Source organism: Branchiostoma floridae, chromosome 10, assembly GCF_000003815.2.
Source record: "Branchiostoma floridae strain S238N-H82 chromosome 10, Bfl_VNyyK, whole genome shotgun sequence".
Classification (NCBI taxonomy): Eukaryota; Metazoa; Chordata; class Leptocardii; order Amphioxiformes; family Branchiostomatidae; genus Branchiostoma; species Branchiostoma floridae.
The window spans coordinates 3,524,933-3,539,520 of NC_049988.1; the positions used below are offsets into that span (position 1 = coordinate 3,524,933).

A 14,588-nucleotide genomic window follows, 5' to 3' on the forward strand; every position below is an offset into this window, starting at 1 on the left:
AATGTTAGAAGGAGCCATTCCCCCTTGCAGTCTGTACTTATTCTCTCTGCTCGGGCATATGTTTCGCTCCTTTTTATTGGCCGATGCCTGCATATACATGTACCTTACTTTCTTGTGTGTATCGCTATTTTTGATTGGTCAAAATGAATCGACACCGGCACCGGTGTCGATTTGCATCGACACTGGTATCGACACCGGTACCGGTGTCAATTCATTCTGACCAATCAGAGGAGCGATACCCACCTGCCTGGCCTGAATCTTTGTGTTACGGCGTCATAACCAACGTGGAACGGGGCCTTCTGATTGGTCCACGGCACCTGGCTATATGATAATGTAAAATTACCATTAATGTAGAGTTACTGAAAGAATGTCGTACCTTTTGAAAAGCTGTCTGTTCCGCTCCATACTGAATAGAAATCTGAGTGTGCGAAAGGCTGTTCTCTGTAAAGTAAATTCAAGAAATTCAATTTCCGAAAGACAAATTTTGGCTAGTAAGCAGGGATGGAAAGATTAATTTGAACTGTGCAGATCATTTCTAATTTCATCTCACTATGAGGGGAGGTGTTCATATCAATACTGTTATTCAAGGCATTTTGACCACGCATGTTTCAAAAAGGTATCATGCTTGGTGGTTTATCCTGCATTTGCTTGCAAATGTTGACTTAATCAAAAGTACAAACTGTATTTAATCATACAAATTATACTTTTCTACATACCTTCTACAGGTTTTTAAAAGCAAAAAGGTTATTCTTGCAAAAATTACTGGCCATTACTAGAAAATACAGGCAATGTGGCCAGCTACTCCTGTCCTGCCACTTGCTACATAATGTAATCCAACACCACAAAATGTCTGCTATTTTATAAGTTACCATGGTGACAGCCATAAGGTTCAGGTCATTTACCTTATTTGATTTTAGAAGAGGAGGAAGGAGAAATGAAGCAAAAACAATATAGCGAAGATTTGAACATAATGAACACACAGTACCTGGAGGTCAATGTAGTTTTCGGGGTTTCCTATTTCTGGCGGCATGATGAGAAGTCCGATCAGGTACACCCCGTTAGTTTGTACGATCTGGTACGCGTTGGTGTCGTTCAACACCAGCTCTGTGAGCGCTGTGCAGACAACTGAAAAGAAAGTTAACATATCTGCAATTAACATAACATTATTTACAGTGTGCATTGTATTAATACAATTTTGAAATATGATGTTTTGTGTCTCGTATCACTGAAAGGCTTGTTTATTGTATCATCCTTAAAATACACTACAGGCCTAGGGTTCTCACCAGGATTTTTATTTAGGGGGCAACTCAGTGCGCCAAAGCCATGTGGCGAGTAACACAGGCATAACTAGTCTTGTAGAGGATTATGGGCATCTGCCCCCTGAAAATTTATAATGTTTAGAAACACTTAATATTTCCTGCATTTCCTGCATTACCAAGTTCTATGAAATAAAGCCAAGTTATTACCAAGCTATTATCATACAAAGCAATAGGAAAGCCCAATATGCTGGTTGAAACATACATGTAGCATAGTCACAAATTACAGCATAGAGGATCCAAGCATTGGTAAGAACCCTGCCCTATTTGTAATGATTATATTTGTTTCTTTATGAATGATTTTGTGGTTACCCAAACGTACCAAAATTTCTTTGAAAACAGAAAAATTTAGACTGCAACAGAACAAGTCAGTACTGTAACAATGATTTTAACCTCACCTGCTTTTAACGACAGTTTGTCCTTTTCACTGACATTGACCTCGGACTCGTCCCCTTGGAAGGTCACCTGGAAGCCGCCATGTCCAGGTGTTGCACCTGCGGAGCTGGACAGCTGCGTCAGGACCGTCCTGTCTGTTTCAAACTTACGATCACTGGAAAACAAATCACCAGGAAAACAATCATGTGACATGTCCAGAACATGAAATCCGAAAAAGGTACTTTTTGTAGATGTCTGAAAATGTCTGAAAATTGTAAAAAGAAAATCGATATTGTAATCAACAACTGTTACACTGAGACCATACCAATATAATTTACTGTAAGGCATTTCTAAACTGGTGTCACAAGAAAGGATCTTATTTTGGTGGTTTAAGGTAGAAACACACTTCAATATAAGAAAAGTGGTTCAAGGTGAGTTAACTACAGGTTATAAAAAGAGATCATTATAAAATGACATCGAATAACAAAATTTGTGAATTTTACAGAACACCAAAGACAGGTTAAAAATAAAGAAATGACATGAAATAAACTTGAGGCACAAACAAGGGCAAAACTTTGATCTACTTGAGATTTTCCCAAAACAGGTAACACAATAGTTCATCTGCAGCCCTATTGTTATACATGTTATGTAACATGTCATTCTAGATCTGAGTCACCCTCACATTCAGGGTTGACAATCACGGCAAAGCCTATGATATCACCCCTGACAACTCAGCCACAGTATTCGGTTATTAGGGGTGCCTTGCTTATGAATATTAATGAGCTTGCCCTTATATGGGCAGTCAGCCGTTGGGGATCGGGCGTCGGCATGGTGAGCAAACAAAGCCATGGTAATACGTAACATGATTGACTGATAGCTTCCCAGCGGCCTTTGCGAGACAGCTTGCGACAACAACAAGCCCAAGAAACGCCTATTCTCTGATTGGTCGACAGCTTGTTTGTGGCGACAATCATAATAGCCACTGATAGGGCATGGAATAGCAGGGCCCCATAAGGTAATGCCGTTGGGGACCGGGCGTTAGGAGGATGTTCTGAGTAAGATGAGCATGTGAATTATGATAATGAAGAAGAAGTTCTGTGTCCTTACTGTAGGAGTGACAGTAGCAGTGGTATCCCTCCCATCAGTCTGATATCATTTGTCATGTCTGGGTCTTCACACAACTGTACCAGGATCCACACCTGTGGACAGACAACATTGGTATAGATCATGCGGTGTACAATGTAACTGCAGAGCCAAAAACCAGAGGTCCTGAGTTCAAATCTGCTATGCTACCTACAATGTATCTTGTGCCCTTGGAAAAGGTATACTTTTCAAAACGTACGTGTAAAATACAGTACAAAATGGAGGTGTATACAGTGCATGTACATGCAAAATTGTACCATCGCCTGATCATACTACCACAAGACTATTAGTCTTTATGAAAATAAACTAACTGAAAGTATGGCACTGATTATGTACTATACCATTCATAAAACATAAATCCAAAAGTAGAGTACTTTAAACGTAAGAAACTCAGGTCACACTTACCACATTCCACAATAGGTTCAAACTGTCATAATGCAACAAGCTGTAGAGAGATCATGAGGCAGAGTTACTAAATAAGTATACTGTACTGCATGCCATAACCTTCAATGGTAAGTGTCATAAAAGAAAAGTGTCACAAACTTTACAATTTGACATAAACCTGAAAATATTGCAAATTCATTTCAAGTTACAATTTACAACCAAGTCAGTACTCAACGTAACAACCCATTACAAGTTACCTTTATCTGCTAGGTAACCTATGGTATATCCATTGTATTTCAAAAGTTAAAAGGGGATTTAGGGATATCCAAATGACAAACAGTGGTGTCAAATTACAATTTTTTTAAACATTGCAATCCCTTTACATGTTTTAACATACAATGGATATTGGTTATCCAAGGTCTAGTGTTACATAGTACATAGTATACAATGTTTATGATATCTGTAAATAACTTCATCAGGTTGGCAATTATTCATGTAGTAAGGTTCTTTAGGCACAACCAAGGAGTACTTACTGTACTTCCAACATTTCGATGTCTATCGGACACCATCATCAGGGTAGAATGACTGAAAACTACTTCTTGCTGCTACTTATAGCCAATGTAGGTGGCGCTGCAGTAGCAAGAATGCCGTCCCAAACGTAGTTTCCAGTCATTCTACCCTGATGATGGTGTCTGATAGACACCGAAATGTTGGAAGTAAGTACTCCTTGGTTGTGCCTTAAGAACCTTACTAGTAGTAGTACATGTATGTTTATATTAATACTTTTACAGGAATGTGTGTTTATGTTGATATACATGTATCTAGACTAACCTGAGAAGTACCGGTACACCATCATATATCTTAACTTGTTCCCTGGCCTGGCTATCACCACAGAGGGACCGCAACAGTCTCGCTGCAAGACTGAAAGGGAAAAGTGTGCACAACATGTCAATATAAGGAGGGATTTGTACCTGTAAGTGTAACTACTGTACATATCGTCTGTCTTCCTTGTCATGACTAAGTGGAAGAATTATCATTATAGCTCTTCAATGAGCTAAACTGATTCAAGATCACTTCCACTTTCTAATGAATATACATGTAATAAACAAACAAACAAACAAATAAACAGACACTAGATGACTTACTTCTTGGACATGTTGTCGTACTCCTGCAGAATTCTCAGTAAGGTTTCCACACAGTGGAGTTCTGCTATCACAGCTCTGGGTTCAGGGCTATGGGAACAACAAAAAAATTAAGTTATTTTCCTAAGATTTCATCTAATGTCATCTCTTATATTATACGTGCCCAAAGACCTCCAAATTAAAAATATGTGTTCTTCAATGGTTACTAAAAATTCTAGGAAATTCAATTCAACTGTCCTAAAATCTCATAGGCCTATTACTGTAAATGCATTTAACTTTGCAGGGATTTAATTTTGCGGTAGCGGGAAAAAGGACTTTTCTCAGTGGTTTTAAGTTTGCGGTAGCACCATGCACTGTAGGCTATTACTGCCATGGTTTTGTCTTTGACTGGGAGAAAACTAGCCAGATCAGTAAGCAAATCCAGCCAGCCAGAAAACATAATGATTCTCAAGGCTTTTCTAGAAAAAAATGTATGGGGGCATTGTGAAGGAGCAATGCAACCAAACAAGAAATGATGTGGGCTTCCCTGTCTATGCATGTAGAGTTTAGAGGATCTACATAAAGTCTGAGGCATTCTAAAGCTATGGGGAGAAAATAACCGTCAGACAGGTCAGAGCTGAAGAATGTAGCCACATATGACCTAGTAGCACCCCTTGTCAATCAGAATTTTCTGATTGTTAAAGTCCTCAGGGAAGGTGATGAATGGTTAAGGTTTCGGGATGCAGTATTGCACTCATGTTCCCCTCATTAACTAAGGGCACAACCCGCCGTACGTGCAAATACGTGCTGTCTACATGCCAAAATGTGGGCAATCTTTTGGGATCCGTAAGTGGTAAGTACCGCCTTCGTGCGGACTCATAAGGAATCCGACGGACTTTGGAGCACACAGACACGACATAGAACTTTACATTCAGGCAAAACTTTGTGTGCCATGGGTTGACGTACTCCCTCCCTGCTCTTGCCAGTCGTTCCCCACGTTTTCAGAAATATATGGCGGACGTGGTCTCCAAAATACGTACGGACAAATTGCACATACGGTGGGTTGTGCCCTTAGCATTAGAACAAAAAGAAATCCAACCCAGTAAACATCTGCTTAAAGACAATTGTAATCCTACCTTTGTGCGAGGCTGATGAGGGCATAGAGGGAACAGTGGAGTACTATGACATCATTGGCTGACAGCAACAACACCAGGGACTGGCAAATAAAAATAAGCATCAAATACTGTCAGAGGAAACTTTCAGATACATGTAGTTAAATGATCTATAAAAGCTATAATTGTATGATGCTAATAATTTGTCAAATTTTACAAGTTGAACGTTCTTTCAGAATTCATCACATTCAGCAGGTTGAGTGTTTACAATACGATGCCCTGCTTTCATGTTAAGAAAGTACATATCTATATCATAATTAAAAAATAATGTTTCAGTATACGAGCATGACTCAGTAACTATCATTATGATAATTGTAAGTATTTGTACACTGAGACATTTTGCTTGCCCACTGTGTCATAGTTTGAGAAAATTCCAAAATTGTTTTGAAATATGTCTTTTACTAAATTTTCATACAATCTTAATATGTGAATTGCACAGTTACAAAATAAGCATATATATAAGAGTCTTTTACAACATATAACATAATGCCTAACCTTATGAGCCTGACAGGCCACCAACCAGTCCTTTTGTTTCTCTTGTACTGACAACTTCTGGAAGATATCTGGGGAAAAATAGTGTATAAAATCATGAGTACAAGTCTTGGTGATACATTCACAAAGCCCCTGTGAAAATTCTTTATGTCTAGCTATGATCTGTTGTTGTAGCATCAAAGTTTTGTGGCATTGTGTGTCCAACGCAATTAAACATGTTTTTATTGCTTCAAACATGCTTCTATCCTTATTGAAGATGGGCTTTTACTTGAACAAGTATTTCAGGTACAGATACAGGTCTAAACCCGTATACCTGCACCTGCAACTATTGCTGCGCAGTATTTTAAACCCTGTTGTATACCTGTAGCTAGTGGAGAAAGTACTTACTTGTCATCTCTTTCAGAATATCGACAACATACGGTCCCTCTCCAAACGTCAAGTAACTGTGAGTGGCTGCCTCTAGGCGCTGCAGAGAAAAACATAAAGATTTGAGATTGATTAATCAAACAGTATATATAATATACAGCTGTAAAATTTTTACGTTTTCATCCACAGAAGAAGGTAGGTTATAGTCTGACCGTGAACTAGAACCACAGGCTATTAATGGCTCTTGATATTGACACAGAGCAATATGAACTTACTTCGGCCAGCAACTTGACTCCATCTAAATCAAAGAACATTTTCTGTAAAAAAGAGACAAGGAATATATTAGTGCAAAATTTCGCTTTTAAAAGAGATTTCTTGGTACTCTATTTGACCATTTCATTTTACGTTTCAGACCCACAGATTTATCCGAGACTTGCCCAAATCAAGGGTTCATAATTTTTGATTGGCATGCATACTTTATTCCAGAAAATATGGCAGTACAACACATTCAGGTTTAGACAGGCTTTAGCTACTAGTCGGATTTTATTTTAGGGAGTCCAAATTTCTTGGTAAGTCATGGTAAGTGATATAGGCACAACTATTGTAGGGGGATTTGGGGGCATCCGCATTCCATGGCGCAGAAGAGAATTCTAAGTTAAAACGGTGCAATCTAAGGTATCCCGGGGACCAAAATTACTGTCAGAGAGGTCACAGTAGAAGGGGCGCCTAGTGCATCCATTTTCTTGTCATTAGAAGAAAAGCACGTCCAAATGCCGCAGGTGAACTTACCTGATATGTGGGGTCTCTCATCAGCATCCTGAGACAGGTCACCACTCGAAGGATGTTCTCTGGTGGGGCACGCTCCGTCCACTCTCTACACAAACATAGCACACCGCAAAAACAATAAACATATACATTCTCATAATTCCACCAGGTGCCATCATACCGCCACCTCAGAAAAACGTTGTTATAGAGGCCTTCTCAAGAATTGTCTTCAACACGTAAATATCTGAATTGTATTACATTTAGGATATTTAACATTCAGTGACAATCTTGGGAAGACCTCTATACTAACGTTTTTTTAGGGTGGCGGTATTATGGCACCTGGTGGAATTATGATAGTAGATGTTATAACCAAAGAAGTTTCCTGATAAACCTTTCCAGGAATAAAAACTAGAAAATCAAATGAATGAACGATTTATCGAACTTGAAAGAACATTGCAGCCTCTGTCTGACTCTGAATTGTGTTATATCTAACAGACAACATGGTCATTAGAAAAAATCTAAAACTCAGTACAGTCACATATATCATAAATTGAACATTGTACCTATTAGGCTTTAAAACAAATGTATTGTGGTGTACGTAAAATGTTTCCTTATTCATTCAATTTAAAAATAAATCATTTACAACAAGCCATCATGGATTAATCCGACATGATAGTTTACAAGTTAATCTCTGTATATGTTAGTTCTACAATCAACAGTATCTGTTCTGAATTGTATTCAAAAATCTTTTTAAATTTCTCTAGCCGTCTCTATAACTTTTACACTTACTAGTGCCTAGATAGCCAGCTTCAGAAGTCTACAGGTTGAATTCCAGTTGAGATCAGAAAAGGAAAGAAGATAGAAAGAACAAGAGATCAAGATGATGAACGAGAGATGAGGAAAAGGAGTGAGTTATAATATGTCCTATGAAAGTTAGTAGCAAGACACTGGAAGAAGATGTGCGGCAGTATTGAAAAAATTGTTCCTTTGTTAAGCTATACTCTCTGAAAGATTTTAACAAAACAACCCTGCAGTCCTAGAAAAATCTGCTAGGGGTCCAAACTTACGCCACTTCTTCCTATCATCTCCGAAAAATCAAGACCATAGTATGCACAGGATAACAAGATTTTTACAAAAATTAAGTTCTGCTAGCCCTGCAGTACCGATGATGACTATCAGGTGGCCCGAACTTCACCCTGGCATTTGTGTTCCCAACACGTATCCACATGCCAAATATCTTTACAATCCAACATGTTTCAAAATAATTTTTGCTGACCACAAATAACTGACAACACAAACAGACATGCAAACAGTGAAAAAGAGGAGTAGAATTTAGAAACAGAAAGAATCAACATACCGACACCCGGGATCAAACCCGGACTGACAGATTACAAATCCAACATGCAAACCACAACACCAAAAGCTCAGAGCTGTTGGCGTGGTCAGTTTGGTAGCGGCTGAACCCCGCCGTTACGCTTATTTGGTAGCGCTTGATCCCCTTTTTCTTTTCAAGATTCGTCCTCAAACCTCCGAGTTCAATATCCCTGTGTATAAAACTTATGGCGACTCTAGCCTGTTACTCACAGTGATGGTGGCACATCCGCTAGCCTGTTACTCACAGGGTCAGTGTGGGAACCAGGGAAACAACAGAGGAGTAGAAATAGAAAGAAACAGCATGCCTACACCAGGGATGGAACCCAGGCCAACAGATTACAAACCCAATATGCAAACCACAATGCCAAAAGCACAGAGCTGTCGTTGTGGTCAGTTTGGCAGTGCTTGAACCCCACTGTTACAACAGAATCACACACAGACAAACAAAACAATACCTCCATTTTTCATGGAGGAAATAAATGGAGGTAAACTGTACTTACGGACAGCAGAGCCTGTGCTTGATGAGTGCTGTGAAGATCTGTGAGAAGTACCCCTGCATGGGGTGTTTACTGAACACGCGGTCATTCTGGTATCTCTTACTGTGGGGGACAAACAGACGGTAATGTAAGTTCATTTCTTTGTTCCAGGATTTGATTTTGTCGTAGAATTGGGCATATTGTATTTTTCCAGCAGTATTCTAAGTTTGAGGTTGAAACTATCTTATCATGTTGTGTCAAGATCTGAACTTCTCGCTCCCAGTTCTCGCGATGTCTCGCAGTGTCAATCACGCGTCTTTCGCTCACAATTCCTGCATATGACGTACGCCTCGTCATACGCCCATGATTAATATTTAACAGTGTAAGATGGCTAAAGTACAATGGTGGCAGTATATGAAAATATTATGCCATCAATTGATGGTATTGTAAATTCATCAAAGTTTGTGGCCCATAAATTTCCTGACATGGTGAAAATAGAAAAAATGTAATATCTTCTAGCTGGAAACAACAGTAGGAACACTTTACCATTCACTAGAGTGATACTTTTGCATTGGAAAGGTGGCCACAAAAATATTATGACTACCAACGTAAAGAATACTCTATTTCAAAATCTACAGTAACTCTAAGGTTTGGATGAGACCTGAACTTCTCCAGAGCCAGTGCCTCTGTGGACTGCTCCTGGCAGGAGGGCTGCGAGGGCGGCCACTTGATCTTCCCCGTGCCTCGTAACTGTCCATACCGGCTGGACTTGGAGGGGGCGCTGACGTCTATGGACGGAAGCTGAAAACAAACAATTTATACATGTAGTTGAAAAAGTACTTGCCAAATTCTGTTATCGCAACTAATTATAACTAAACAACATTACAGTTCAGTTCAGAGAGGTACCGGTACATGCTTCTAAGTTCTATCTCTGCTTAGCACTCAGCACCAATGAGGAAGAGTATGCGAGTTAAACACAGTCATCACTATCAGCAGACTAGCCCCCTGCTGTACTGGCTAAAGAAATGGAGATGGGTGCCACCCTACCCATCTGTTACAGATGTATGGGCAACTTTATTTAACACCAGTAGCTGCAGTTGTGTAAATTACCAAGGGTAACATAATATAGGTGGCAGTCTTTTCAATACTTAGTTGTTTACAAGTACTTGCTCCAATTTAAGGTCTCCTCCCTGGCAAAATTGCGCCATTACAGATACTGGGCAAAGTGATACTGACAGACAGAATAATCGCTTTCGGTAGTAGTAGTACCGGTGTGACCAACTGGCACTGATCAAACCGTATCTACCCTCTGGGTGTGTAACACTTAATAATGCTTTACAATGTACGGTACATATGTAGCACTTAGACGATGGAGTAGGCAACTTGCAAAACAAATATTTTGATGGTGGTTTTGAGTTCACATTGAAGCGGACAAATAAGGGAATAGGCACCTGTCAAAACACTTCATTGCGAACAAGAAAACACCACCAATATCTCTGCATCTACATTATGTAGCCAAGTAGGACTTATGACTTACCTGTTGTTTACTGGCAGGTGTATTGAGAAGCCCAAGGAGTCTGGCTAATTCTTTCGACTCCCTGTAAGCACAAGACAAAAATCTAGATGAAATCGGATCTCTTGTTACTCATTGAGACTGCATTTACTAGATCCTTAAACAGAATTTGGCAATACTTTTTTAGTATTGCCAAATTCAGGATCTGTTATTGCAACTAAATGATAAACAATTCAGTTCATTTCAGAGAGGTTACATTTGGCTCTCCACAAATAACAAAAATATTACGATGTTGAGACCATAGCATGTCTAGAACAAAAGACACAAAAAACAAATTTCTGCTGCAGTACTAACGTCAAACACCAGGGGACCCTTGACCCTTGTCTGACCAACCCTAACCTAATACATTGGTACCAAATATCATAATTACAATCGATCCAGAAGCTCTTAAATTATGCTGACCATTAATATATGGAAACACAGACAGACAGACACAAACACACACTGAAAGACACATAAAAAACAATGCCTCCACTTTTGATGGAGGTGACAACTAAAGAAAGTGTTGTACATACTGTTTTGACTCCAGGTTCTTTCCCTTCTTCTCCTGTCCAGGCATGGTGACAGGAATAATAACCACACAGATCACCCAACTCCTACCAGCATGGTTCACTACTCACTGGTAGTGTGGTGCTCCTCCGTAAAAAAAAAAATGAAATCAAATAAGTGTAAAAGACAGAAACCAGTACAAACATGTTCACGTACACGCACGTAAATATAGAATACAACACGGTGTATTCTGTATCACCCGAGGTACCAGCCCGACCGCGGGTCAGATCGCCCTGACGGCAATGTTCCAACGTCCGAATCACATATTTGAGTTTTCGACCGCACAGCACTGGTGTGCGCAAAGTATGTTCGAAATATTCAATGGAAGCCTGCCAGTGTGTGATACAACTTTGAAGCCTGTGGTACGGCTTTTTATCACATGGTCCAGAACACCTGTACCAAACGTTAATGAGGCCCAGGTATGACATAAATCACATACCCGGAATGCAATTATCTCGCAATTGTCTCGCAAAGAACAAATTACGCTCATACAGACTGTTCAAATCCACCTACAACGAAGAAGAGTACCTTAGAATTCCGAACGAACGACAAAGAACTACAATCACCAAACTGCGACTCAGCTGCCACAAACTCCGTGTTGAAACAGGGAGGCACAACCGTCAACCGCACACCTCTGGAGCAAAGAATCTGTCAGTTTTGTAACATGAACAAGGTCGAAGATGAAGCCCACTTTTTATTAGATTGTAGTTTATATAGTAATGATAGAAGTATTCTTTTTAGCTTTATTATAGGAAAGTTCCCTCGCTTTGAATCTTTGTCTAGTGTTGAAAAATTCATTTTTCTTATGAGGTTTGATAGAACGACATTATACAAACACATCTCAAGCTACATATTCAACATTACTAAGAAACGAGAAGAAGCCGAACAAATGTATTAGACTAGTTTTAGAATCCATGTTTTAGAAACCATGTGTACTGCATTACTACCTTTTGTATCTATATGCCTGTACTTAGCCCGATAGGGCATGAATGTGCAATAAAGGCTATTATTATTATTATAATGTTTGACATGTGCGTTCTGGGTTGGGTGATAACTTGGGTTATCACATGACACATGCTATTATCAAACAGGCTTCCATCGAATAATACAGGCTTTCCCCCAATTATTCGAACACAGTGTGCTGATCCGTGTGTGCAGGCGCTACGCTCCATCCCGGAGCATGCGGACCTGAGTGAGTGAGTGAGTGAGAGTGTGCTGACTGCGTCAATCACTGTCAAAAATTTGAATACTCATTGACAAGTCAATTACACAACAAACTAAAAGAATGGTTTACCAATCTAATTTAATCACTGCAATGGCTTTTCACCTTTATATATTGAGGATCATCACATTTGCATAACAAATAGGATTTAGAGTATGAATGACAGTCAGACAACTTCAAATTTAGGTGTCATTTTTCACAACAAACAATTCAATCAAACCGTTCAATTTATATCAATCTTTCCAATCACATACTTAAGTTATTCATCTTACTCCGACAATTATGAGAAATCAACAATTTTCAAATACTGGAATAAATTAACACTATTACAGCAAAGGTGCAAGAAAAAGTTAGCAAATCAGGTTATGAAGTTTGACCCCTGACCTCTTGCAAATCGGTTACACTAACATGGCTCTCAAGAGATCACTTGCTGTTTTGACAATCGAATATTGTTTTAAGTCAACGTTCGTAGTTTTTGCGCAAAACAACAACCCTTTCATGAGTTCAAAATATCTTTGAGCTACCAAGACTTTATGTCTTGGGAAGAATTTTGTTTAGGTTGTCTTACTTAAGAGCGATCAAGACCCTCCCACTTTTTCAGAGATTTCCGAGTGTTACAGTCTTACAAAAATGTATAACAATGAATGAGCTAACATTGCATATAATGGCATTACGACACTGAGTACGTGCACTGCTTGCAACAAAAGAAAGTATAACTTACGAATCAAGCCAAAAATAACGTAGGGAAATGGGTACAAGCACAGACAACTAAGGAACGGAGCTAAAACTCGAGTTGACTTTTCCCTGATCGTACATTTTTGCCCAGAAAAGATGGCCCCTAAAATCTCGAAACACCAACCTGTTTTGAGTTCTCCGATTCGCCAGATATCCTTAAAGATCAGACCAAGTCCTTTAGGTATTTTGCAAGAATTTGTCTTGATGATTTTCGAGTAAACTGGTTGTATAGATCGCGGAATTTCTGGAGGAAAACTTGGGGATCACCCTGCCCTCCCACCGATCACTGTTGCCAAAGTGACGTCAAGTATTCACATGCAAATTAAGCCCGGCGTGACGTCACGCCCGGATCTGACCAATCTGAAGAGTTCTCTCATACGCTTAGGGACAGGTGGGCGGAGGGTTGGGCTACTTGCTATCAAACTTCAAAGCAGATGTTTGGCGCCGTCTGGTTTTGACGTGTTTTTAGGCGTTTTTATTGGGCCTTGTATTTCGCTATGTGTTCTTTTTGTTCGCCAAAGAAAACCGTCTTGCAATCTTAATAAATTAAATCAAATAAAGAAAACTTGACGATATAGAAAGCTTTTACCTAACTTTACTGTGTCACCGGAAGGATGACCTGAACTGAACTGAACTGAACTGAACTGAACTGAACTGAACTGAACTGAACTTACCTAACCTCTGTTTTGTTGGAAAGTAGGCTTGGGCCGCCAGCCGCATCATTCACTTGGAATGGTATTAACTTAGAAAACAGGTATTCGTTGTTGTTGTCTTTTTTTAAAAGCAAATAGCACGAATAGAGAAAGCAATGCTTGTGTAGATGAGGGGAAAAAAACACAGAATTATCTTTTGAATTCATGGCAATTCCATGTGGTGTCCAAACGGCACTCTTTCAAAGTGTGGCATTTAACGGTTAACGTTACGTTATGAATCCGAGTCTAGGGATAAAGTAACCCAAAGTCTTACTTGTATCCACCAAAGTATTTTCAAAGTTCAGAATTATCATTAAAAGGGTGATTCTGAGTAAAATTCTTGAGATTCCAAAGAACACTAACAGAAAGCATTCTCAGAAAGTTTCCGAAACAGGCAGGGTCTCGCAGTTCAGGGATGTCTTTCACTATACACTATCGTCCATGTGACATGTACATTTTATGTAGCCTTAAGCGCCCCAAGAATAAAGAAAGGGAGATTAGTACGTTTATTGAGTGCTCCTGGCTGAAAATATTAGGTAGCGTAGCATACTTAACGTATACATTTTTTCTTCTCTACTTAAAAATAGTCATTATTTTTCATGACACAAACATTTGAAACATCAAATCACAACAAGAACAAGCTTCAAATTGCCTGAAGTTGCCATCAATAGTTGGACTTTCACTACTCATTAGAGAGTAGAGTCATAAGTTCTTAAGCCCAAGCTTGACTTGCCCAAGCAAATGTCACCTAACAGTGAAGCAAATTGACCAAATAACTGATAAAGTAGTCATCAACTAATGCATGGCTAGATAAAAATATTAAAGTGATAAAG

General features: G+C 39.3%; 1 protein-coding gene across 1 annotated transcript in view; it reads right to left on the minus strand.

Annotated features, from left to right (window-relative positions):
- LOC118424285 (serine/threonine-protein kinase Nek10-like) overlaps positions 1-13,345 on the minus strand; it is a 29,740-nt gene extending 16,395 nt beyond the window's left edge. The window contains exons 1-17 of the mRNA XM_035832830.1: positions 13,188-13,345; positions 11,073-11,195; positions 10,522-10,582; positions 9,646-9,785; positions 9,009-9,107; positions 7,159-7,243; positions 6,645-6,686; positions 6,391-6,469; positions 6,007-6,074; positions 5,476-5,555; positions 4,364-4,450; positions 4,050-4,139; positions 3,240-3,279; positions 2,799-2,890; positions 1,715-1,866; positions 986-1,125; positions 377-441 (exon numbers count right to left, since the gene is read on the minus strand). Of these exons, the coding sequence (XP_035688723.1) occupies positions 377-441; positions 986-1,125; positions 1,715-1,866; positions 2,799-2,890; positions 3,240-3,279; positions 4,050-4,139; positions 4,364-4,450; positions 5,476-5,555; positions 6,007-6,074; positions 6,391-6,469; positions 6,645-6,686; positions 7,159-7,243; positions 9,009-9,107; positions 9,646-9,785; positions 10,522-10,582; positions 11,073-11,116 (1,364 nt within the window). The 5' untranslated portion in view covers positions 11,117-11,195; positions 13,188-13,345. The remainder of the gene's footprint in view (positions 1-376; positions 442-985; positions 1,126-1,714; positions 1,867-2,798; positions 2,891-3,239; positions 3,280-4,049; positions 4,140-4,363; positions 4,451-5,475; positions 5,556-6,006; positions 6,075-6,390; positions 6,470-6,644; positions 6,687-7,158; positions 7,244-9,008; positions 9,108-9,645; positions 9,786-10,521; positions 10,583-11,072; positions 11,196-13,187) is intronic.
- Positions 13,346-14,588: the final 1,243 nt, after the last annotated feature.